At 50.6% G+C, this 26133-nt stretch overlaps 1 protein-coding gene across 1 annotated transcript in view; it reads right to left on the bottom strand.

Annotated features, from left to right (window-relative positions):
- AARS2 (alanyl-tRNA synthetase 2, mitochondrial) overlaps window positions 1-26133 on the bottom strand; it is a 36851-nt gene that overhangs the window by 1817 nt on the left and 8901 nt on the right. Inside the window, exons 2-20 of the mRNA XM_040347254.1 lie at window positions 25441-25629; window positions 24755-24900; window positions 23097-23288; window positions 21018-21162; window positions 18122-18267; window positions 15836-15944; window positions 13305-13343; window positions 10678-10789; window positions 9655-9782; window positions 6406-6553; window positions 6009-6178; window positions 5473-5586; window positions 5259-5399; window positions 4096-4233; window positions 3228-3337; window positions 1084-1192; window positions 789-911; window positions 408-518; window positions 110-193 (exon numbers count right to left, since the gene is read on the bottom strand). Of these exons, the coding sequence (XP_040203188.1) occupies window positions 110-193; window positions 408-518; window positions 789-911; window positions 1084-1192; window positions 3228-3337; window positions 4096-4233; window positions 5259-5399; window positions 5473-5586; window positions 6009-6178; window positions 6406-6553; window positions 9655-9782; window positions 10678-10789; window positions 13305-13343; window positions 15836-15944; window positions 18122-18267; window positions 21018-21162; window positions 23097-23288; window positions 24755-24900; window positions 25441-25629 (2454 nt within the window). The remainder of the gene's footprint in view (window positions 1-109; window positions 194-407; window positions 519-788; window positions 912-1083; window positions 1193-3227; window positions 3338-4095; window positions 4234-5258; window positions 5400-5472; window positions 5587-6008; window positions 6179-6405; window positions 6554-9654; window positions 9783-10677; window positions 10790-13304; window positions 13344-15835; window positions 15945-18121; window positions 18268-21017; window positions 21163-23096; window positions 23289-24754; window positions 24901-25440; window positions 25630-26133) is intronic.

Below are 26133 nucleotides of genomic sequence, written 5' to 3' on the forward strand. Positions count from 1 at the left end.
GCAGGGGGAGTTCCAGCAAGGCGGAGGGAGGGGGAGTTCCAGGAAGGTGGAGTTCCAGGGATGAGGGATGAGATTCTCTATATCAGGAGAAGAAATGGCGATATCTCACCGGAAGAGACTCCTCCTCCAAACAGTCCACGATGACGGGACGCTGACCGTGCCTCTCCAGCAGACTCTGGACTCTCTCTGCAGCCTGGGGGAGGGGGAAAAGGAGCATTAGAATCTGATTGGTGGCAGGAGATCTCCCAGGACTGAAGTCCACTCTATTCCAGGAGATCCTATACCTGGGATGATTCTATACAATGAAGAGCTGTGCTGTCATCCGGCCACACAGTAATAAAATATATTTCCCCGCCCCTCCTTTACCCATCTCCCTATCCCCATGTGTAAAATAGCCCCTCCATTACCTTTCTCCCTATCGCCTTCCGCACAGCTGTGTTGGCCGATCGTTGCAAAGCCTTGAGAGACGCCTGTAGTTCCTTCCTCTGCCACTGGGGCATGGAGGCGCTGTCCACACTCTGCAATGTAAAAGAACAATGACACAGTTATGGCGGCTTTGTTGGATCTTCCAGTGATAGATTGTCTCCCTCGATCAACGAGATCTCCCCACCAATGTGATATTCCTTATTTTTATTTTGGTGTCCATCGTTTTTTTCCCCTCAGTACCACCTTCTATTTCGTCTGTAGGTCATGTGACCACATTTATCCCCCCCTGCTCTATAGCATCACCCGTTTTCTAATGTGCCCCCCCCCGGTGTGAATCGTGACACCCCCTGATCTTCACTCACATCCGTCACAAGTCCGACCTCCTTGGACAACCTCTGAGCGTCGTTCAGGGAAGGGGTCATCATCTTCATCCGCTCAATGATGGAATCCACTTCCCTGCGTAGAACCTGTCCTGTCTCCCGTGCCTGGAGAGAAGATCAGAGGATGAAGGTGACCCTGGGAGGTCTTATATTTTATTGTACAGTAAATTTCACTGATCATTAATTCTTAATCACCAATAATAAAAAGAATGTAATTAAATGGTATCATGCAGAGGATTGGATGGATGTGTGCTGGGCGTGGCCTCAGAAATCTGACCTCTCTGGCTTCTTCTCCGGTAACGGCGATAAGTCGGACAATCCCTCTCAGCAGAGGTTTCTCAGAGATGATCACCAAATCCTCAATGGCTCCCGTCTTCTGAAGGTGTCTGCATATAAACAGAAAATGTCAGGAGGAATCTGGGGGGATCCAGAAGAATCTAAGTATGAATTGAGAGGTGGAGGGGGTCCAAGAATTTTTTAGAGGAATCGGGAGGTTTGGGTGTCTCAAAAGGAATCAGGGGGATCCAGAAGAATCTCAATATGAAATGAGAGGTGGGGGTTCCAATAATTTTTTTAGAGGAATTGGGAGGTTCGGGTGACTCAGGAGGAATCAGAGGAAATCCAGGAAATGTTATGAGGAGTTGTGGGGTAGTTCATGAGAACTGGAGGAATCAGAGGAAATGGGGGGTGGGTGCAATGAGAATTAGGGTAGTCCAAAAAAAATGGTGGCTGTAGGGTAGGGGATCCAGGAGAATCTCAGGGGTAATCAGGAGGGGGGGACCCAGGAAACCTGAGAGGAAATCTGTCTGGAGGGGAAATACCGTTGAATCTCAGGAGTCAGGATGGGAATACAGATGAATCTCAGAAGGTATTGAGGAGGGAGACCCAGGAAACCTGAGAAGGAACCTGTCTGGGGGGGGTTGATCATGAAAATTAGGAGAATCCACAAAACTTCAGGAGGAATTGGGGGGGGGGGGTTGGGGGGCTGTAGGGTAGGGGTTCCCGGAAAATCTCAGGAGGATTCAGGAGAGGGGGACCCAGGAAACCTGAGAAGACATATGTCTGGGGGGAATACAGTTGAATCTCAGAAGGAGTCAGGAAGGGAATACAGATGAATCTCAGAAGGTATTGAGAAGGGGAGGACTAAAGAAACCTGAGGAGGAATACCGAGGTGGATGAACATGAGAATATGGGGAATCCAGGAAATCCTCAAGAGGAATTGGAGGGGTTGGTTGTAGGCTAGGGGAAGAATTAAGGGGGTCATAAGCATTTGGGGAACCCAGGAACATGTCTGGGGGTAATTTAGGGGAGGTATTGAGAATTGAGGGAAGCTCAGGAGAAATCAGGGGGGTTGGAGAGTGGCTCTAGGGTAGGGGATACTGAAGAATCTCAGGAGGAATCAGGAGGGGGACCCAGGGAACCTGAGGAGAAATCTTTCTTGGGGGGACACAAGGGAATCTCAAGAGTAAATGCGGGGGGGGGGGTCATGAGCATTTAGGGAAACCAGGAAATCTCAGGGGAAATCAGGAGGGGAGGGTGGCTAGGGGATACAGAAGAATCTCAAGAGGATAAGGAAGGGGATCCCAGAGAATCTCAGGAGGAAGGGGTGGTAAACCTAGGAAAATCTCAAGGAGGGAGGGGTTGGGTCTTAGAGAACCCCAAGAAGAATCAATGGGCCAATAGAACACAGGAGAAAATTAAGTATTAGGGGAAATGGGTGGGGGAGACTGGTGGCAGGAAATCTGAGGAGGAATCTTGGGGTGGAGGAAAATCCAGGATAATCTCAGGGAATTCAAGGGATGAAAATCTCAGGAAAAATCAGGATAGAGGGAGGGAATCCTCAGGAGGAATCACAAATTGAGGGAACCAGGAAACCTTTAGAAAAATCAGTAGGTAATGGAAAGCATGGTGGTGGGGTTGAGCAATCCAGGAGAATCTTAGAAGGAACTAAAGGGAATCCAGGAGAATTTCAAAAGAGAGACATGGGGGAGAATGGTGGCTGGAAAGGGAGGTGGAAGAATTCAGGAGAATCTTGAGAAATTGAAGGGCAATCCATGGAAATATCAGGAAGAATCAGTATAGAGGAAGGGAATTCAGAAAAAAGTTTGAAAAGAATTGGCAGGAGGAGTGGATCCAGGATACCTCAGGAAGTGGTGGGGAATCCAGGAGAACCCAGGAGGAAATGGAAAGTGTGGGGGGGAGTGCGGGTGTTGGGGAATCTTAGGAAGAATTCAAGGGGAATCCAGGAGAATTTCAGGAGGAATCTGGGTGTGGGGAGGGTAGAGGGTCCAGAAGGAGTTGGGGTCAGGGGTATTCATGTGAACCCGGGAGGAACCAGGAGAGGGAGGGCGATCCAGTAGAATTTCAGGAAGGAGACACCAAACGCGACACACATTCAGTTGGGACAAACTTGTCTCTTACGTGCCGCAGCAAAGTTCCACCGATGTCTGTTGATCGGCTCTGAAGGCCGGACTCACAATCTCCTGAATGGGAACGCCCACTGAGACCACACGTACCGGATCTGGGTACACCTGGGGGAGAAGAGAAATGAGGAGACCAGGGGTAGAGGAATGCCAGGCCACAACCACCAATGGTATCCTGTACAGTCCAACCACCGGTCTGTCTGTTAAAGGGGAACTCCACCCAGAAAGCAAACACTTCTATATACAAAGTACAGCCTCACCATCATAAAAACTCTCCTCCTTCTTCTTATCTCCCAAACTCCTCCCTTCATGTGAGCAAGGGACGCTCCCGTGTACAGCAAATGGCTGCCGCCAATATCTCCCTATGGTAAATTTCTCCCAATTATGTCACACTTCCTTGAGTGGGCGGTTACAATCTGCACATCACCGGGTGGTGACCATCCACAGTCGAAGTTTATGATCCAATAAAAATATAGCAAAAAATATGAATTTTGAATTTCCCTCACAAGAAGCTTCTCAAATAAACATTTAACAGACGTACTTCTAACACAGAATTCCCAGAGCACTGTGGGTTATCTACAGATGGTGTGCACAGCAGAAGCTGCTTCTTTTCAGACCGTCTCTCTCTGACTGAAAACTTCCTACAGAGAGTAGGTAGGGGGAGGAATCACTGCTGTAAAGAGAGGGTGAGGAGTTGGTGCTTTGGAGAAGGGGGAGGAGTCACTGTTCTGGAGGGGGATGAGTTGTTCTGGAGAAGGGGGAGGAGTTAGAGCTCCGACTCTCGATAGTAAAAGAACTGGCGAGTTCCCTCCCCAGACTCTGGATGGATTACACCCATTCAGGGCATTGTAATCAAAGTTACATACCTCGTCCACACTGCGAAGACCCGGGATATTTTTGGCATCTGTGAGTGGGATCTCCGCAGTATAAACTTCCTGATTCTGTCCAATCACCTCTTGGAACTTCTTCTCAACTTCCTGCAGCTGCTGAACGCTCACCGCCCCCTAAAATATACAGACTGTGTGAGAGAATATACAAAGGGACAAATAATCTGTCAGCATAAAAACACCCAGAAAGGGGATATTCCCCGAGACCTCCTGGGAGGGGCTTTCTGAGAACATAACAGAGGGGTTTTTCCCAGAGACCTCCTGGGAGGGGCTTTCTGAGAACACAACAGAGAGGGGTTATTCCCAGAGACCTCCAGGGAGGGGTTTTCTGAGAACACAACAGAGAGGGGTTATTCCCAGAGACCTCCAGGGAGGGGCTGAGAACACAACAGAGAGGGGTTATTCCTAGAGACCTCCAGGGAGGGGATTCCTGAGAACATAAGAGAGGGGTTATTCTCAGAGACCTCCTGGGAGGGGATTTCTGATAACACAACAGAAAGGTGATATTCCCAGTGACCTCCAGGGAGGGGCTTTCTGAGAACACAACAGAGAGGGGTTATTCCCAGAGACCTCCAGGGAGGGGTTTTCTGAGAACACAACAGAGAGGGGTTATTCCCAGAGACCTCCAGGGAGGGGCTTTCCGAGAACACAACAAAGAGGGGTTATTCCCAGAGACCTCCTGGGAGGGGCTTTCTGAGAACATAAGAGAGGGGTTATTCTCAGAGACCTCATGGGAGAGGCTTTACAGAAGATTCAATATGTTTTTGGGGGGTTCCATGTAAACAGGTGCAAAAAAACAAATGTAGAGAAGGAGAGAATCCACCAATCCTACCACTAACCAGACAGAAGATTTCCACCAATCCTATCACTAACTAGGAAGGTAAGAGAATCCACCAATCCCACCACAAACCAGGGAGGAGATAGAGTCCACTCCAACTGGGAATAAGTGGAAGAGACACTTGGTAGAGGAGGATTTCCAGTGTCTGTCCCCCTCGGACAATGAGAACTGGAGGAGAAGCAACTCTTCCCTTAGTGTCCCTCCTCCTAGGGGTCGGGCAATTTACCCCAGAGATATTCTCCCTTCAATGAACAGGTTTGCAGTTTTCTAACTCCCCCACCCCTACGTGTTCTCCGCTCCTCACCGTGACGCTGACATCAAACCGCAGTCGCTCGGCAGTGACATGAGACCCGCGCTGTGCCACGCTCTCCCCCAGAACCTGGCGCAGGGCGAAGTTCAGCAGATGTGTGGCGGTGTGCTTCTCCATACACGCGGTACGCTGGGCCTGTGTGGAGATGGGAGGATAGTGAGATCACAGCCCAGCAGCTGAGGACACCCCCAGGACTTCCCACAGATACCTCATCCAGGAACAGCTCCACACGATCTCCAACCCTCAGGGGTTCCGTGGCCGTCACCTCGTGTAGGACATAACCTCCAGCCTGGTGTAGGGACTCCACCGGAAACAGGACATCCTGTGTGGAGCACAGAGAAGGTGCATGGTCAGTAGAGGATTTCTCAAGGTCTGTACACCGCTATCTTATGGAGGAGGTGATCAGTACAAGGAGGGATTCTCTACTGTAAGGGCTGTGTATGGAGGAGAGGTGATCAGTACATGGAGGGCTTCTTTACTGTAAGGGCTGTGTATGGTGGAGAGGTGATCAGTACAGAGAGGGATTCTCTACTGTATGGGCTGTGTATGGTGGAGAGGTGATCAGTACATGGAGGGCTTCTTTACTGTAAGCTATAGCTGCCCTGGGGGCAGAAGTCGTTTGCCCTTGGGGGAGGGGCTGTTGCTGGGGATTGATGTTGGCGCCCTCCGCCATCTCCTGATATTAGCTCTCCATGTAATATAGAAAGGACTGATCCATGTTACCTGTTGTAGGGAATCTCTTACCTGCTCGCCTTCATGCACAAAGTACCCCAGATCTGAGCTCTGTCCCCCCTGCTCAGCATAGTAACAGGTCCGGTCCAAGATGACCCCACAGCGCTGACCTCTGCTGACCGCACTGTGTAATGACTGGTCCTTGTACAGCATCAGGATGGTGGCCTGGCAGGGACTGAACACTGCAGACAGAGAACCCTGATCACTCTCTAGATGTATCAAGTCACATATCAATACCCCGGTATCAGTACCTCAGTATTAGTGCTTCTTAGATACACTCTAGGGGGAGGGTTGTGTAATGTATGGTCAGGATGTTGGCTCTTGGTATGGGCAGAGTGTATCCAAGAAGCACCAATATTGGGTAGTAATAGTATACTGACCAGCCTGGAGATGTAAAGACTGAACTTACCGTATTTCCCATCATCCCCCAGGGTATAGCCGTATTTCGGGGAGTCATCAGTAGTCGGGACCACCCTGCGCTGTAGTTCTGTTAGAGAGTGGATGTCCAGCCGCAGACCACCTACAGCCCCCTCTGCCTGCTGATTCCTCAACTTCCTCTGAGAACACAAAGCTCGATTATTTCACAATACCAGCTACATCCTGGTCACACCCACTACCCGCTACATCATGGTCACACCCACTACATCCTGGTCACACCCACTACCAGCTACATCCTGGTCACACGTACTACCCGCTACATCCTGGTCACACCCATTACCCGCTACATCCTGGTCACACCCACTACCCGCTACATCCTGGTCACACCCACTACATCCCGGTCACATCCACTACATCCCGGTCACACCCACTACCCGCTACATCCTGGTCACACCCACTACCCGCTACAACCTGGTCACACCCACTACATCCTGGTCACACCCACTACATCCCGGTCACATCCACTACATCCCGGTCACACCCACTACCCGCTACATCCTGGTCACACCCACTACCCGCTACATCCTGGTCACACCCACTACATCCTGGTCACACCCACTACATCCCGGTCACACCCACTACCCGCTACATCCTGGTCACACCCACTACCCGCTACATCCCGGTCACATCCACTACATCCTGGTCACACCCACTACCCGCTACATCCTGGTCACACCCACTACCCGCTACATCCTGGTCTCACCCACTACATCCTGGTCACACCCACTACATCCTGGTCACACCCACTACATCCTGGTCACACCCACTACCCGCTACATCCTGGTCACATCCACTACATCCTGGTCACACGCACTACCCACTACATCCTGGTCACACCCGCTACATCCTGGTCACACCCACTACATCCTGGTCACACCCACTACGTAGTGACAGAACATACTAAGTACCTCCTGGTCATGCCAAGCATGTCTTGGTAGAACATACCAAGTACTGTCTGGTCACACCACGCCTGTCCTGGTAGAACATACCAAGTCCCTTTTGGTCACACCAAGCATGTCCTAGGAGAATAAACCAAGCACCTCCTGGTCACACCAAGCATGTCCTGGTAGACCAAACCAAGTACCTCCTGATCACACCAAGCATGTCCTGGTAGAACCCACTACATCCTGGTCACACCCACTACCCGCTACATCCTGGTCACACCCGCTACATCCTGGTCACACCCACTACCCGCTACATCCCGGTCACATCCACTACCCGCTACATCCTGGTCACACCCACTACCATCTACATCCCGGTCACACCCACTACCCGCTACATCCTGGTAACACCCACTACATCCTGGTCATACCCGCTACATCCCGGTCACATCCTGGTCACACCCACTACCCGCTACATCCTGGTCACACCCACTACATCCTGGTCACACCCACTACCCGCTACATCCTGGTCACACGCACTACCCGCTACATCCTGGTCACACCCGCTACATCCGGGTCACACCCACTACGTAGTGACAGAACATACTAAGTACCTCCTGGTCATGCCAAGCATGTCTTGGTAGAACATACCAAGTACTGTCTGGTCACACCAAGCCTGTCCTGGTAGAACATACCAAGTCCCTTTTGGTCACACCAAGCATGTCCTAGGAGAATAAACAAAGCACCTCCTGGTCACACCAAGCATGTCCTGGTAGACCAAACCAAGTACCTCCTGATCACACCAAGCATGTCCTGGTAGAACATAGCAAGTACCTCCTGATCACACCAAGCATGTCCTGGTAGAACATAGCAAGTACCTCCTGGTCACACCAAGCACGTCCTGGTAGAACATACCAAGCACGTCCTGGTCACACCAAGCATGTCCCGGTAGAACATGCCAAGTACCTCCTGGTCACACCAACCTATCCTGGTAGAAACAGGGAACCCCTGGGCCGCCTGGTTTCCGCATATTATCAATTGACTCATTTGGTAAGCGATTATTAATGTTTTTATTCTTTGTTTATTGTATAGCTGATGTTTGTTACAAATATTTATTGCATTACTCTATAGATTGGCAGTCCTGACGAAGCGGCAACCCCACGAAACTAGTCGACGTTTGACCAATCATTGAAGTGTTTTTATTTGTTCTGCTATTTTTATACATCAATAAACTTTTTTACATTATTATGTTTTATGCAATTTCATCAGTACCGAGATAGTCCCTCCCAAACCATTGAGTGGGTGGCGCGGGGTCCAACTTCAGCTACTGGTCCCTCGCCCCCCACTCGCCTCCTTTTCTATCCTGGTAGAACATACCAAGTACGTCCTGGTAGACCATACCAAGTACGTCCTGGTAGACCATACCAAGTACCTACTGATCGACCAAGCATGTCCTGGTAAACCATAGCAAGTACCTCCTGGTCACACCAAGCACGTCCTGGTAGACCATACCAAGTACCTCCTGGTCACACCAAGCATATGGTCTGTCCTGGTAGACCATATCAAGTACCTATTGGTCACACCAAGCATGTCCTGGTAGACCATACCAAGTACCTCCTGGCCACACCAAGAACGTTCTGGTAGAAAATAGCAAGTAGCTCCTGGTCACATCAGGGATGTCCTGGTAGAACATACCATGTACTGTCTGGTCACACCAAGCATGTCCTGGTAGAACATACCATGTACTGTCTGGTCACACCAAGCATGTCCCGGTAGAACATGTCAAGTACATCCGGGTCACACCAAGCATGTCCCAGTAAAACATACAAAGTACCTCCTGTTCACAGAAAGTACATTCTGGTAGAACATATCAAGTATGTCCTGGCAGACTATATCAAGTACCTCCTGGTCACACCAAGCATGTACTGAAAGAACATACCAAGTACCTCCTGGTGGCACCAAGTATGTGCTGGTAGGAAATACCAATTGAAGGAATGGAAGGTTTTCATCTTTTTTTTTCTTGTGCTGTTTTTTACACACCAGATCAGACTACAGGCTATTCACAACATAATAGTAAAAATGACTATAAGCTGAATCCATTGCATCCCCTGCTGGCTGTATGTAGTAGACATGACACGTTCAGAAAAGTTTTAGATTTCCCTGACTAAAAAGACATATTCTGTAATGTTTAGCCCCGATCATAATCAAGACAACATAGACACAACACTATAGATCCATGAGCTGCACATAGAACTTTCCCATGTATCTTCTATTATAAAGGAAGTGTAGAACTATATATACATTGTATATACAATGACAGACCCTACATGACCTCTGACCTTTTCCTCCTCCTCTGCCAGCTCCTCCAGGGCAGCCCTGTCCAGAGAAGAGCCCCGCTCCTCCAGTATCAAGCCAATAAGGTCCAGAGGAAAGCCCAGATTACGGAACAGGGACCACGCCACGTCCGCTGCAAACAGAGAGACAAAACGTGTGAATCAGAGCGCCTTTTGCTGGATGTGGGTGACCTTACAGAAGTTTACTCCCCCATGTGGGGTCTGTAGACCTGGCTGTATTCCCTATGTAATGAAAACCTTCCCCAGGATCCAGAGTCTTCTTTCATGTTCCATCACTACGCCTGGGCTGAGCCTAAGTCTCCATGAAGCCTCTGCTATGCTCTGCTCTTGTCTGGCCTGTTACACTCCACCATCGTACCCCCTGCTGCCTCTCTACCCCACCCGTGCCCCTCTGCTGCCTCTCTACCCCACTGCTGCCTCTCTACCCCACCCGTGCCCCCCTGCTGCCTCTCTACCCCACCCGTGCCCCTCTGCTGCCTCTCTACCCGGTCAGGGCCATCTGCTGTCTCTCTACCCCGTCGGGGCCCTCTACTGCCTCTCTAACCCGTCAGGGCCCTCTGCTGCCTCTCTAACCCGTCGGGGGCCCTCTGCTGCCTCTCTACCCCGTTGGGGCCCTCTGCTGCCTCTCGACCCCACCAGTGCCCTCTGCTGCCTCTCGACCCCACCGGTGCCCTCTGCTGCCTCTCTATCCAACCGGTGCCCTCTGCTGCCTCTCTATCCAACCGGTGCCCTCTGCTGCCTCTCTATCCAACCGGTGCCCTCTGCTGCCTCTCTATCCAACCGCTGCCCTCTGCTGCCTCTCTATCCAACCGCTGCCTTCTGCTGCCTCTCGACCCCACCGGTGCCCTCTGCTGCCTCTCGACCACACCCGTATCACACTCTCAGGTTCGCTCCTGTAATCATCAGGACTATCCTCCTCTCCATGGATATGGACTTCCTACACCTAAATAATATATATTTCATATCCGGCTTGTATCATGACATCACAGGGTGGCTGACGACACTTACTGGGAAATATTTTACCGGAACCTTCCTGCTGTAGAGTGCGCTCTATGATGCGGCGCCCCCGCTGGAGGGAAGTTAAAAATGCCTCTTCGTTCTCATCCAGGATTCTCATAATCTGAAATTATATAAATCCCTTCATTACTTAGCACCTAGCTCAGGTACTTCCACACACAGCCTGTGGGTGTCACTGCAGAGACGGGAGCAGCTCAATGGCCCACCCATGAGGATCAGCTAGCTCAGGTACTTCAGCACCCAGTCTCTGAATGTCACTACATGGTGAGAACCAGCTCTGTGAGCTACCCATGAGGATCAGCTAGCTTAGGTATTCCAACACACAGCTTATGGGTGTCACTGCAGAAAGAGCAGCAGTTATGTAGCCCTCCCATGAGGATCAGCAAGCTCAGGTACTTCAGCACACAGCCATTGGGGTGTCACTGCAGAAAAGGGAGCAGCTCTATGGCCCGCCTACGAGGATCAGCTATCTCAGCACACAGCCATTGGGTGTCACTGCAGAAAAGGGAGCAGCTCTATGGCCCGCCTACGAGGATCAGCTAGCTCAGGTATTTCAGCACACAGCCTCTAGATCAGTGGTCCTCAACATTTCTAGGGCCGTGACCCCTTGATAAAATTTCTCAAGGTCTGGGGACCCCTAACAGTAAAATAAAAAATTGTAGCGTGGGTTGTCAGCGCCCAAGGCAAGACAAGTAATTTGCGCCCCTGACCCACAGACATTTAGTGCTCCCCGAGTCCCTTCCACTTGTACAGTATTAAACCCCCTTATAGTACATTTTAGAATGTACAACTCTCTCGCTTTGTTCTCCTTTCTTTCCGTTTTCTCTCTCTCTATCCTAATTTTTTTTTTCTCCCCTCTTCCCTCTCTCTAGCTGTCTTTCTTGCTCTTTTTCTTATTATTTATCTCCCTTTTTCTTTGTTCCTCCCCCTCTTTTCCTTTCCCTTCCATGTATTCTCTATTTTTATTCCTTCTCTTACTACATGGTGGGGGTGGGATGATTGGCAATGCTGAGGGGAGTTCTGATCGGCCAAATTAGGTGCTCTTGACATAGGTCATCTGCTGATCGGAGAACTGTAGTGGGGACTTTTAATGGCAACTGTAACGGACATATGCCTGCTGCCGGGACATCGATAATCTTCATGCAGGAAGGACTACAAGGAACTGCATGGCTTGTCACAATTGGATGTACCACATTGTATTCTGAGCTCAAAGGGTTAATTGGACAAGTCTCTTTCATTGCTGAATGCTAATGTTCCCTTCGCATAGCTAATGAACTCTTTTGTGTAGGTAACAGCCTCCTGTGAGGTGTATGCTGATGGGGATTATGTGTGAGTGATAATTGTTTTAAAGGTTAATTGAATTCTATTGTCTGATCAAGCTAAGTTGAGGAGCCGAAACGGCTAGCGGCTGATTGGCTCAAGGGAAGGTCATTCTTTCAAAGTATGTGTATTGAAGTCCCCCCTGGGGGGGGGGGGGGAGTGTCATTTGTCTCTGTACAGTTTGTAACCAGATATAAGGAAGAAAAATGTGGCATTAAAAGTCAGTCCTGCTTGACTCTGCAAACGTAGTCCGTCTCGTTTCTTGGAAGGGCGTTCGATGGGATATACCGGCGGTACCTGCATATCGCAGCTTGCCAGGGAAAAGGACGTCTCCAACGGCTGAGGCCCTCACACAACTTGGGTAGCCGTTACAGCAACTCCTCCAGCCCCTCCCACTTCACATTCCTCACCAGTCAGCTGACCTCTAGTCTCTACCCCAGCCATGCCGTGAACTGAATGGGCGGCTACGAACAGGCTCCATGGACAGCCCTACTAGGCAGCCACAAAAGGGCTGGGAGAGCGGTTCGGGCTTCAGGAACAGTCCAGGATTCAGTGACCCCTGGCAAATCCTCATTTGACCCCCCAGGTTGAGAACCACTGCTCTAGATGATGTCACATAACACACGTAGGGGCTGGGTACTGAGATGCTGGGTACCGAGGGGCTGGGAACTGAGGGGCTGGGAACCAGGAGGTTGCCTACCAGGAGGTCGGGTACCGAGGGGCTGCGTGTCAGGAGACGGTACTGAGGGGCTGGGAACCAGGAGGTTGGGTACCGAGGGGCTGCGTGTCAGGAGACGGTACTGAGGGGCTGGGAACTGAGAGGCTGGGTGCCAGGAGATTGTACCGAAAACTGAGGGGCTGGGTACTAAGGGGCTGGGTACTGAGAACTGTGTACTGAGGGGCTGGGTACCAGGAGACAGTACTGAGGGGCTAGGTGCCAGGAGATTGTACTGAAAAACTCAGGGGCTGGGTACTAAGGGGCTGGGTACTGAGGGGCTGGGTACTGAGGGGCTGTGTACTGAGAACTGAGGGGCTGGGTACCTGGAGATGGTACTGATGGGCTGAGAACCGAGGGGTTGGATACTGAGATACTGGGTACTGAGGGGCTGTATAGAGTAGAGCTGATCACCTCCATACCTCTCCCATTTATACTGGGGGGTGATCTGTTTTCTGGGGGGGGGGGGGGACTGACAGGCTGAACAGAGCTATTTAGAATAAGAACACTGAGCCATGGTGTGCAAAGCATGCTGGGAAGATGGCCGCTGCCTAATAATCAATATCTCATTATAGTGACTTACCTGAGACTTCTCCCTGTGCAGTTCAGGATACGCATCACCCTGCAAAACACGCCCACATTACTAGAGAACACACCCACATTACTAGAGAACACCCCCCATTACTAGAGAACACGTCCCCCATTATTAGAGAATACCCCCCACATTACTAGAGAACACGCCCCCCATTACTAGAGAACACGTCCCCCATTATTAGAGAACACGTCCCCCATTACTAGAGAACACGTCCCCCATTACTAGAGAACACGTCCCCCATTATTAGAGAACACACCCCCATTATTAGAGAACACCCCCCACATTACTAGAGAACACCCCCATTACTAGAGAACACGTCCCCCATTATTAGAGAACACCCCCTCATTACTAGAGAACACCCCCACATTACTAGAGAACACACCCACATTACTAGAGAACACACCCACATTACTAGAGAACACACCCCACATTACTAGAGAACACCCCCCATTACTAGAGAACACGTCCCCCATTATTAGAGAACACCCCCCACATTACTAGAGAGCACGTCCCCCATTACTAGAGAACACGTCCCCCATTACTAGAGAACACGTCCCCCATTACTAGAGAACACGTCCCCCATTACTAGAGAACACGTCCCCCATTACTAGAGAACACACCCACATTATTAGAGAACACACCCACATTATTAGAGAACACCCCCCACATTACTAGAGAACACACCCACATTACTAGAGAACACCCCACATTACTAGAGAACACGTCAACCATTACTAGAGAACACCCCCCATTACTAGAGAACACCCCCCATTACTAGAGAACACCCCCCATTACTAGAGAACACGTCCCCCATTACTAGAGAACACACCCACATTACTAGAGAACACCCCCCACATTACTAGAGAACACGTCCCCCATTACTAGAGAACACGTCCCCCATTACTAGAGAACACACCCCACATTACTAGAGAACACGTCCCCCATTACTAGAGAACACGTCCCCCATTACTAGAGAACACGTCCCCCATTACTAGAGAACACACCCCACATTACTAGAGAACACGTCCCCCATTACTAGAGAACACGTCCCCCATTACTAGAGAACACGTCCCACATTACTAGAGAACACCCCCCCATTACTAGAGAACACACCCCACATTACTAGAGAACACCCCCCACATTATTAGAGAACACGTCCCCCATTACTAGAGAACACGTCCCCCATTACTAGAGAACACCCCCCCATTACTAGAGAACACACCCACATTACTAGAGAACACGTCCCACATTACTAGAGAACACGTCCCCCATTACTAGAGAACACCCCCCCATTACTAGAGAACACACCCACATTACTAGAGAACACGTCCCACATTACTAGAAAACACACCCACATTACTAGAAAACACACCCACATTATTAGAGAACACATCCCACATTACTAGAAAACACACCCACATTACTAGAGAACACCCCCCCTCATTACTAGAGAACACCCCCCCCCATTACTAGAGAACACCCCCCCCACATTACTAAAGAACTCCCCCCATTACTAGATAACACACCCCACATTACTAGAGAACACACCCCACATTATTAGAGAACACACCCACATTACTAGAGAACACACCCCACATTACTAGAGAACCCACCCCACATTACTAGAAAACACACCCCACATTATTAGAGAACACCCCCCCGTTACTAGAGAACATCGTTGAATCCTTGATTTCCCTTTTACATATTCCGTTATATTCTTTGTAACATTTAAACGATGATATTGTTCCTTCATTTTTTTAAAAGCTCTTTTCTTATAGTTTATAGCTTTTTTAACTTTGGACGTGAGCCACATAGGTTTTAATTTTAGCCTTTTAAACTTCTTACCCATGGGAATATACTTTGCAGTGAGGTCCCAAACAGTCTTTATGAAGAATTCCCATTTCTGTTCTGTGCCCATTGATGCCAATATTCCCTCCCAGTCCTGGAGAGCGGCCCTCATCCTTGGAAAATGTTCTCTCTTAAATTGAAGTGTTTTTATCTTTCCTGTATGCGATTCTTGCTTACAGATAACATCCAATGAGATCATGTTATGGTCACTGCTACCCAGGTGTTCCTTTATCCGAGTTATGACTAAGGCCTTATAGGCTGAAACGCGTCAAACTGTTCTCATTTGCATTTGGTCACTGTGGCTTGTTAATAAATACGACAATTTTTTTTAGGAGCAACGACTCGGAGTGCGGATCATCTTTTCCTCGTCCCTTTATCTGATCATTAGTAGTCCGCTCTGCGTGGTTGGAGATTACCAGGTCCAGCAGAGCCTCATTCCTAGTCAGGGCCTCAATACACTGGACCATAAAATTGTCCTGTAATAGGTTTATACATTTTATCCCTTTACCTGTCCCAGCAGGGCCATTACTCCAGTCACTTTCCGGGTAGTTACCATCCCCCATTATTATCACCACCCCTTGTAACCCTTTCCATCAGTCTCCACCCCCATAGACAACCCTATAATGTAGTAAGGAATCCCATATATGGAGGAATGGAGACTTCGCACTCACCAGGATCTCCACCACGCTGGGCACCAAGGTGGACAGGAAGCCGGGAGGGGCTCGGAGGATCTCGGAGGAGAAGCGGACGGCTCTGCGCAGGATGTGACGCAGAACGAGCCTGGACGGGGAGACGGAACGTCATTTTACTTCTCACCACAGGATCGTTACATCACAAGATCGTTATACAGTGCCTTGAAAAAGTATTCATACCCCTTGACATTTCCCACATTTTTTCATGTTACAACCAAAAACATAAATGTATTTTATTGGGATTTTATGTGAGAGACCAACACAAAGTGTCACATAATTGTGAAGTGAAAGGAAAATGATACAAATAAATATGTGAAAAGTGTGTGTGGGGGGGGGGGGGCATTTGTATGGCGCCTGTTGGAAGGCAACATGAGTTAATATAATAGCTTGCTTCCTGGTTCATACAGCCAGATGGCCCCAAGTTGTAAGGACATTCAAAGCTTTGAAACATATCAGAATCTGCATAGCAAGAGGGCTTGGCTCCAGCCCACCTGGTGTGATACAAGCGTCAAAGAGATCGATGATTGATAAAAAAGACAGCACAGGGCGCATGGAGATGATATGGGCAATACTGCCCCCAGAGGCCAAGTACGGCAGGACAGTCAGTAATAGGAAGACTGCCCTGTGAACGATCCAATTCGTCCAAAACTAGGTGGGGCTGGTAATGGGGGGGGGGGGGGGTTTGGATGAATGCGTGACTGAGTTTAGTAAAAAGAGCTGCTTCAACAGAGATCTTTTCAATGCTGGCCTTTTCCATGAGCTGATGTCTCTCTCTCTCTCTGCCATCTTGAGAGCCTCATAGAATGCAGGCTCGGGCCTAAACCATGTGGCCCAGAGCTCTGTCTCTTTTGCCATCTTGAGCTCAGCCAACAAGAGTCTACCTAGAGGAGGCGATAAGAATCTCTGATGATTGCTGTTGTATGTTGTAGATATCTGCTGTTCAGTTTGTGATATTCCTATTTTCTTGGGAAATAAATGTAACATTGTTCACTGAGCAGATGTGTCCGTCTTCATAGCTAACATTATATCATTAGGCCTAGCATACTCTGATAGTCTAGTAATTATAGGTATTTATACAATTAATGCATATATGCAATAGCTATATAGGTTACAGTAGAGTGTATAGTGTTGCAATTTTTACTGCAGTGCCCCCTTTACTCTGATACCCCTAACTAAAATCTAATGGAACCAATTGCCTTCAGAAGTCTCCTAATTAGTAAATAGAGCCCACCTGTGTGTCATGTAATCTCAGTATAAATACAGCTGTTCTGTGAAGCCCTCAGAGGTTTGTTGGAGAACCTTAGTGAACAAACAGCATCATGAAGGCCGAGGAACACACCAGACAGGTCAGGGATAAAGTTGTGGAGAAGTATAAAGCAGGGTTAGGTTATAAAAAAATCTCCCAAGCTTTGAAGATCTCATGGAGCTTCTGTTCAATCCATCATCGGAAAATGGAAAGAGTATGGCACAACTGCCAACCTACCAAGACATGGCCGTCCACCTAAACTGACCAGGCCGGGCAAGGAGAGTGTTCATCAGAGAAGCAGCCAAGAGGCCCATGGTAACCCCCATGGCACAGCTCAGGGGGAGAATCTGTCCACAGGACAACTATTAGTGGTCTCTCCACAAATCTGCCCTTCATGGAAGAGTGACAAGAAGAAAGACATTGGAGAAAGAAAGACATAAGAAGTCCTGTTTGTAGTTTGTGAGAAGCCATGTGGGGGAGGGGACACAGCAAACATGTGGGGGAAGGTGCTCTGGTCACATGACACCAAAATGTTACTGTGAGGGGGGAAAACTAACACTGCACATCACCCAGAACACACCATCCCCACCGTGAAACATGGTGGTGGCATCATGTGGTGGGGAAGCTTTTCTTCAGCAGGGACAGGGGAGCTGGTCAGAGTTGATGGGAAGATGGATGGAGACAAATACAGGACAATCTTAGAAGAAAACCTGTTAGGGTCTGTAAAAGACTTGAGACCGGGGGGAGGTTCACCTTCCAGCAGGACAACGACCCTAAAGTACAGCCAGAGCTACAATGGAATGGTTTAGATCAAAGCCTATTCATGTGTTAGAATGGCCCAGTCACAGTCCAGACCTAAATCCCATAGTGTACAGATCTTATAACAAATAACTCAACACACAGCCATTAATGTCTAAACAAAAGTCAGTACAACAAATGAGAGGGGTGTACTTACTTTTGTCAGATACTGTATATCCCGATCCCAGAGACACAAAGTATTGATAATTTGGGGTACTCACTCTGCTCCGGCCATGCCCGGGTACACCCCGTCGGCGATACACACAGAGAGGGTCCTGACGTGATCCGCCACCACCCGGTAAGCCATGTCCACGTGATTGGTGTCCTCTCTGCCCAGCCGCCCCCCATAGGGCGGAGCCTGCGAGCCCTGCCCAGGAATCACAGACATCAATGTCACCCACATAGAACACATCACATCACACGTCTGACATTCATAAAGAATAGAACATTTGTATCAGAAAATGATGTTCTCCGTCATTGATGGAGGGGGAGGAGTCACTGGATATGTACAGCATTGGAAAAATACCACCCCCCCCATAGTACTCAATACAAGGGTCACCTCCAAGATTCCAATCCACCGACAGAGACTGTATGGGAGGTACCCAACGCTGCATGGAGACACCGGGGTCACAGAGACACTCATTGGAGTCACAGGATGATGGTACAAGATGTTCATTGGAAGGTGCTGTGAGGTCACTGGGTGACACAGGATGCCCAGGGGTTGGGTACTGGGGGGCTGGGTACTGAGGGGTTGGATAGTGAGGGCCTGGGTACTGAGTAGTTAGGTACTAAGAAGTAGGATACTGGGGGCTGGGTACTGAAAAGAAGGATACTAAGAAGTAGAATACTCGGGGACTGGGTGGAGTTGGGTTACTGAGGGGTTGGGTACTGAGATCTAGGGTACTGGTAGGCTGGGTACTGAGAAGTAGGGTACAGAGGAGATGGCTATTGGGAGACTGAGTACTGCGGGGTTGGGTATTGAGAAGTAGAGCACCGAGGGGATGGGTACTGAGATGTAGAGTACTGGGGGGCTGGGTACTGAGGGGGTGGGCACAGAACTAGGGTACTGGGGGCTGGGTACTGAGCAGTTGGGTTACTGAGGGGTTAGGTATTGAGAAATTGGCTACTGGGAGACTGAGTACTGGGGGGGTTGGGTATTGATAAGTAGGGTACTGAGGGGATGGGTACTTGGGGGCTGGGTACTGAGGGGTTGGGTACTGAGATGTAGGGTACTGAGATGTAGGGTACTGGGGGTTGGGTACTGAGATGTAGGGTACTGAGAAATTGGCTATTGGGAGATTGAGTACTGGGGGGTTGGGTATTGAGAAGTAGGGTACTGAGGGGACGGGTACTTGGGGGCTGGGTACTGAGATGTAGGGTACTGGGGGGTTGGGTACTGAGATGTAGGGTACTGGGGGTAGGGTACGAGGGGTTGGGTACGAGGGGTAGGGTACTGAGATGTAGGGTACTGGGGGTTGGGTACTGAGGGGTTGGGTACTGATAAATTGGCTACTGGGAGATTGAGTACTGGGGTGTTGGGTATTGAGAAGTAGGGTACTGAGTGGATAGGTACTGAGGTACTTGGGGGCTGGGTACTGGGGGGTTGGGTACTGAGATGTAGGGTACTGGGGGTTGGGTACTGAGGGGTTGGGTACTGAGAAATTGGCTACTGGGAGATTGAGTACTGGGGGGTTGGGTATTGAGAAGTAGGGTACTGAGTGGATAGGTACTGAGGGGCTGGGTACTGAGTAGTTGGGTTACTGAGGGGTTGGGTACTGAGATTTATGGTACTGGTGGGTTGGGTACTGAGGGGTAGGGTACTGAGATGTAGGGTACTGGGGGTTGGGTACTGAGATGTAGGGTACTGAGATGTAGGGTACTGGGGGTTGGGTACTGAGATGTAGGGTACTGAGAAATTGGCTATTGGGAGATTGAGTACTGGGGGGTTGGGTATTGAGAAGTAGGGTACTGAGGGGACGGGTACTTGGGGGCTGGGTACTGAGATGTAGGGTACTGGGGGGTTGGGTACTGGGGGGTTGGGTACGAGGGGTAGGGTACTGAGATGTAGGGTACTGGGGGTTGGGTACTGAGGGGTTGGGTACTGAGAAATTGGCTACTGGGAAATTGAGTACTGGGGGGTTGGGTATTGAGAAGTAGGGTACTGAGTGGATAGGTACTGGGGGGTTGGGTACTGGGGGGTTGGGTACTGGGGGGTTGGGTACTGGGGGGTTGGGTACTGAGATGTAGGGTACTGAGTGGATAGGTACTGAGGGGCTGGGTACTGAGTAGTTGGGTTACTGAGATGTAGGGTACTGGGGGTAGGGTACTGAGGGGTTGGGTACTGAGGGGTTGGGTACTGAGATGTAGGGTACTGAGGGGTTGGGTACTGAGGGGTTGGGTACTGAGGGGTTGGGTACTGGGGGTTGGGTACTGAGGGGTTGGGTACTGAGGGGTTGGGTACTGAGAAATCGGCTACTGGAAGATTGAGTACTGGGGGGTTGGGTATTGAGAAGTAGGGTACTGAGGGGCTGGGTACTGAGTAGTTGGGTTACTGAGGGGTTGGGTACTGAGATCTATGGTACTGGTGGGTTGGGTACTGAGAAGTATGGTACTGGTGGGTTGGGTATTGAGAAGTAGGGTACTGGTGGGCTGGGTACTGAGAGGCAAGGTTCTGGGGGACTGGGTCCTTGGGGGTGGGGACATAGGAGTCTGGAGGGGTACTACTTGATTGCATGGAGGAGACACTGAGGGACATTAAAACTCGGGGTGCACACAGGGGTCTGACACAGAGGGTGCCCCGAGTACCTCTGTGTCCCCCGAGTACCTCTGTGTCCCCCCCGAGTACCTCTGTGTCCCCGGTGTCTCCATGCAGTCTCCGGTCCTCTCCTGTACTGTCTCTCTCCAGGATACGGATCCCTGTATGTGAATAATGACCCCTTAAGGAATGTAGGTGAGAGGGGGGGGAGGGGGGGGCGAAGTGAAAAATAACCCACCTTTATCAAAGTGGGGTTCAATACCACGAGGGGGGGTACATTCACCCGGAACACAAAAACAACGGCCACACCATCACTAGGGGTCATCGGGAACCCCCCCACCCGCCCCACACACAATGCTCACCCTCTCGATCTCCTCCAGGAGGGGGGTGAACAGGTCGGTGGCGTAGTTGGAACGTTTCCCTTGAAGGATGGTCACCAACCTCTCCAGACCCATCCCCGTGTCCACATGGTGTTGGGGCAATCGTCTCAGACTCCGGTCCGCCTCTCTGACCGAGGGAAAGAAAAAGTCAGTGACCACACCCACCGATACCGACATCCCACCCCCAAAATAAAGTCCCCCTACATCGGGAATCCCCCAACAGATACTCTACATAGCCGAAAGTTCTGTGGACCTCTAACCATCACACCTAGATCATGGACATCCCAATCCAGAACCATGGCTATCAATATGGAGATGACCCCTCCCCTCATGGCCAATAATATGGAGATGACCCCTCCCCTCATGGCCAATAATATGGAGATGACCCCTCCCCTCACGGCCATTAATACGGAGTTGACCCCTCCCCTCACGGCCATTAATACGGAGATGACCCCCTCCCCTCACGGCCATTAATATGGAGATGACCCCCTCCCCTCACGGCCATTAATATGGAGATGACCCCGCCCCTCACGGCCATTAATATGGAGATGACCCCTCCCGGCCATTAATACGGAGTTGACCCCTCCCCTCATGGCCATTAATATGGAGTTGCACCCCTCCCCTCATGGGCATTAATATGGAGTTGCACCCCTCCCCTCATGGGCATTAATATGGAGTTGACCCCTCCCCTCATGGCCATTAATATGGAGTTGCACCCCTCCCCTCATGGCCATAGTTGGGTTACTAAGGGGTTAGGTACTGAGATGTAGGGTACTGGGGACTGGAAACTGAGTAGTTGGCTTACTGAGGGATTAGGTACTCATGGCCATTAATATGGAGATGACCCCTCCACTCATGGCCAATAATACGGAGTTGACCCCTCCCCTCATGGCCAATAATACGGAGTTGACCCCTCCCCTCATGGCCATTAATATGGAGTTGCACCCCTCCACTCATGGCCAATAATACGGAGTTGACCCCTCCCCTCATGGCCATTAATATGGAGTTGACCCCTCCCCTCATGGCCAATAATACGGGGTTGACCCCTCACCTCATGGCCAATAATACGGGGTTGACCCCTCCCCTCATGGGCATTAATACGGAGTTGACCCCTCCCCTCATGGCCATTAATATGGAGATGACCCCTCCCCTCATGGCAATTAATACGGAGATGACCCCTCCCCTCATGGCCATTAATACGGAGTTGACCCCTCCCCAATGGCCATTAATACGGAGTTGCCCTCTTTGTGGCTATAACATCCTCCACTCATTTGGGAAGACTTTCCACAAGATTTTGGGGGACGTCTGTGGGAATTTCTGCCCACATTTTATGTTGGATGAGAAGACCTGCTGGGCACCAAAAAAATACCTGGCTTACAATTGGTGTTCCAATTGACCCCAAAGGTGACCAGTAAAGGATAAGGTCAGGGCTCTGTGCAGGACACTCGAGCTCCTCCACACCAAACTGGTAACACCATCCATGTCTTTATGGAGCCCACTTTCTACACCAAACTGTTACCACAAGGTTGGGAGAGCTTACCAAATACTTTGGGCCATATAATGGGTATGTTGGTCATGTGACCCCATACTTTAGGCCGTATGTTGGTCAGGTGACCCCATACTTTGGGCCGTATGATGGTCAGGTGACCCCATACTTTGGGCCGTATGATGGTCAGGTGACCCCATACTTTGGGCCGTATGATGGTCAGGTGACCCCATACTTTAGGCCGTATGATGGTCAGGTGACCCCATACTTTGGGCCATATGATGGGTATGATGGTCAGGTGACCTCATACTTTGGTTCATGTAGTGGTTGTCGTGGTGAGGTGACCCCATACTTTGGCTCATATAGTGGTTGTCATGGTGCGGTGACCCCATACTTTGGCTCATATAGTGGTTGTCATGGTGCGGTGACCCCATACTTTGGCTCATATAGTGGTTGTCATGGTGAGGTGACCCCATACTTTGGGGTATCCCGTTATCAGTGACACCCCCAGTAATTTCAGTCTCTGGTCGCCCAGTGCTGACCTCCCGCACAGACATCAGGCTGTCACTACTGACCTGTTATACTGCATGAAGACCAGATTCCAGATCTCCACAACCTCCGGACTGTCCTGGTTCACCAGAGCCGAGGCGTTCCGGCCTCCCACGTGATCGTAGTGAATCTCCGTACAGGGGCCACAGGGGCCCGTCTCCCCCATTTCCCAGAAGTTATCCTTCAGACCGAACGGCAGCAGGTGTGATGGGGGAATCCTGAGGGGGACATGAGAAAAGACAACGGGTTGTGTGGACAGAGGCGGATGTACAGAGCAAGTCGACCTATCCTCTTATCTTGTTTGGGCTCCACCCACCAAGGAGGAAGTTCTTTCAACTGCTGGAACTTTAAAAAGGTGGCCCCCTTGTGCTCCAGTAACCATTGTGTCACCCCAGAGCAACCCGTGTCCTCCAATGTGACCCCAGGGCACCCCCTGTCATCCAATGTGACCCCCAGAGCACCCCGTGTCCTCCAATGTGACCCCCAGAGCACCCCGTGTCCTTCAATGTGACCCCCAGAGCACCCCGTGTCCTCCAATGTGACCCCCAGAGCAACCCGTGTCCTTCAATGTGACCCCCAGAGCAACCCGTGTCCTCCAATGTGACCCCCAGAGCAACCCGTGTCCTCCAATGTGAACCCCAGAGCACCCCGTGTCCTCCAATGTGAACCCCAGAGCACCCCGTGTCCTCCAATGTGACCCCCAGAGCACCCCGTGTCCTCCAATGTGAACCCCAGAGCACCCCGTGTCCTCCAATGTGAACCCCAGAGCACCCCGTGTCCTCCAATGTGAACCCCAGAGCACCCCGTGTCATCCAATGTGACACCCAGAGCACCCCGTGTCATCCAATGTGACACCCAGAGCACCCCGTGTCATCCAATGTGACACCCAGAGCACCCCGTGTCCTCCAATGTGAACCCAGAGCACCCCGTGTCCTCCAATGTGAACCCAGAGCACCACTGTCCTCCAATGTGACCCCAGAGCACCCCGTGTCATCCAATGTGACCCCCAGAGCACCCCGTGTCCTCCAATGTGAACCCAGAGCACCCCGTGTCCTCCAATGTGAACCCAGAGCACCCCGTGTCCTCCAATGTGAACCCAGAGCACACCATGTCATCCAATTTGACCCCAGAGCATCCAGTGTCACCCCATAATGCCAGAGCACCCCATAACCCCAGAACACCTTGTGTCCTCCAATGTGACCCCAGAGCACCCCGTGTCATCCAATGTGACCCCAGAGCACCCCGTGTCATCCAATTTGACCCCAGAGCATCCAGTGTCACCCCATAATGCCAGAGCACCCCATAATGCCAGAGCACCCCATAACCCCAGAGCACCTTGTGTCCTCCAATGTGACCCCAGAGCAACCAGTGTTACCCCTGAGATTCCAGAGCACCCCGAGTATCCTGTATCACCTCATTACCCCAGAGCACCCTACATCATCTAGTGACCCCGAGATTCCAGTGCACCCTGAGTACCCTGCATCACCCTACTAACCTAGAACACCCTACATCATCTAGAGACCCTCTTGGCCCCATGTTGGCCACCACTCGTCTTTTGTGCACATATAGAGATACCAGAGATGCCTAAACTCACACCCCACTGCCGGAGGAAAACCCACTGTAGACATTGCCCCTGTATGTGGCCTGTACTGCCCATTGAGTGCTCTGCATGTTCTGTACTTACCCCAGGCTGAGCCAGATCTCTCTGGTCTCCTCGTCAGCGGAGAGGCCTAACCCCGGATCTCCACCGAAATACGTCACATAGAGGCGATTGGCCGGGATCTGGTACTGCTGAGTCAGCAGCTCCCACGCCATGCGGCACGCTTCCTCCTGAGGATGGAGAGAAGGGTGATGGGACAAGTCCTCTGATATGGAGACAACAGACACACAACGGATGATATATTAGGGATGGCCTGCCTGATAAATAACCAGACATCGGGTCACATGACTCCATAAAACACTCAGACATGGCAAGGAGGCTCATTTGTTGTCTCCTGGGACTCTCCCATTCTATAGTCTCTGGAGATTCCACCTCCCAGTAATGGCGAATCTGAGGGTGGAATCACCTTGTTATTGGGAGGGGTCAGAGGGAACGGGCCAGATATAGGTGGGTCTCCCTCCTGAATCTGGGGTGGTCAGTGATCTACAGCAATGTCTGGTGAGAGACTAAATCTCTGTGGGTGGGTCTCCTTCCTGAATCTGGGGTGGTCGGTGCTCTACAGAAATGTCTGGTGAGAGTCTGAAGCTCTGTGGGTGGGTCTCCTTCCTGAACCTGGGGTGGTCAGTGCTCTACAGTAATGTCTGGGGAGAGACTGAAGCTCTGTGGGTGGGTCTCCTTCCTGAACCTGGGGTAGTCAGTGCTCTTCATACCTTGAAGTAATCACCAAACGACCAGTTCCCCAGCATCTCGAAGAAGGTATGATGGTAGATGTCTCGGCCCACATCCTCCAGGTCGTTGTGCTTCCCTCCGGCCCGCACACACTTCTGGCTGTTCACCACCCTGCGGTATTGCGCCATCTCACTACGAGGGTCCACCGTGCCCAGGAAGACCGGCTTAAACTGAAAGGAGTATAAAACATCACCATGGATGTAACCAACCCCCTCGAGTCATATAAACAGACAATATTCAGTATGTATACAGTGAATACCACCACCTGGACTTCTTCTGGAATGTTAAAGACCTTTTGTAGCTTCTCCAAGCTTTTTATCCTTTACCCCCATCTATACCCTGGCCATGGTCCCTTCATTATTTATCCCAATGATGATCCCATTATGATGGAATCACCATGGAAGGTGTAGATGTTGATTGTCCAAAAACAGGACGGAGGTGTGGGAATTGTGGAGCCACCTTGTTCTAGTCATCATCCCATCTTTGGTGCCAGTATGTCTGCATAGGTGTTAATCCTTCATATCACATAGCTGAAGGTGTAAACTGTTAATATGGCATTACATATGGTGACGGATGGTGTAGAAGGCCCCTGCCCCACTTCAATGATGGTGGTTCCAGTGTGATGTAGATGGCCTCTTCCATACCTAGTGTAAACCAGTGGTCCTCTCTGACCA

This window comes from Rana temporaria, chromosome 3 (genome assembly GCF_905171775.1).
Source record: "Rana temporaria chromosome 3, aRanTem1.1, whole genome shotgun sequence".
Lineage (NCBI taxonomy): Eukaryota > Metazoa > Chordata > Amphibia > Anura > Ranidae > Rana > Rana temporaria.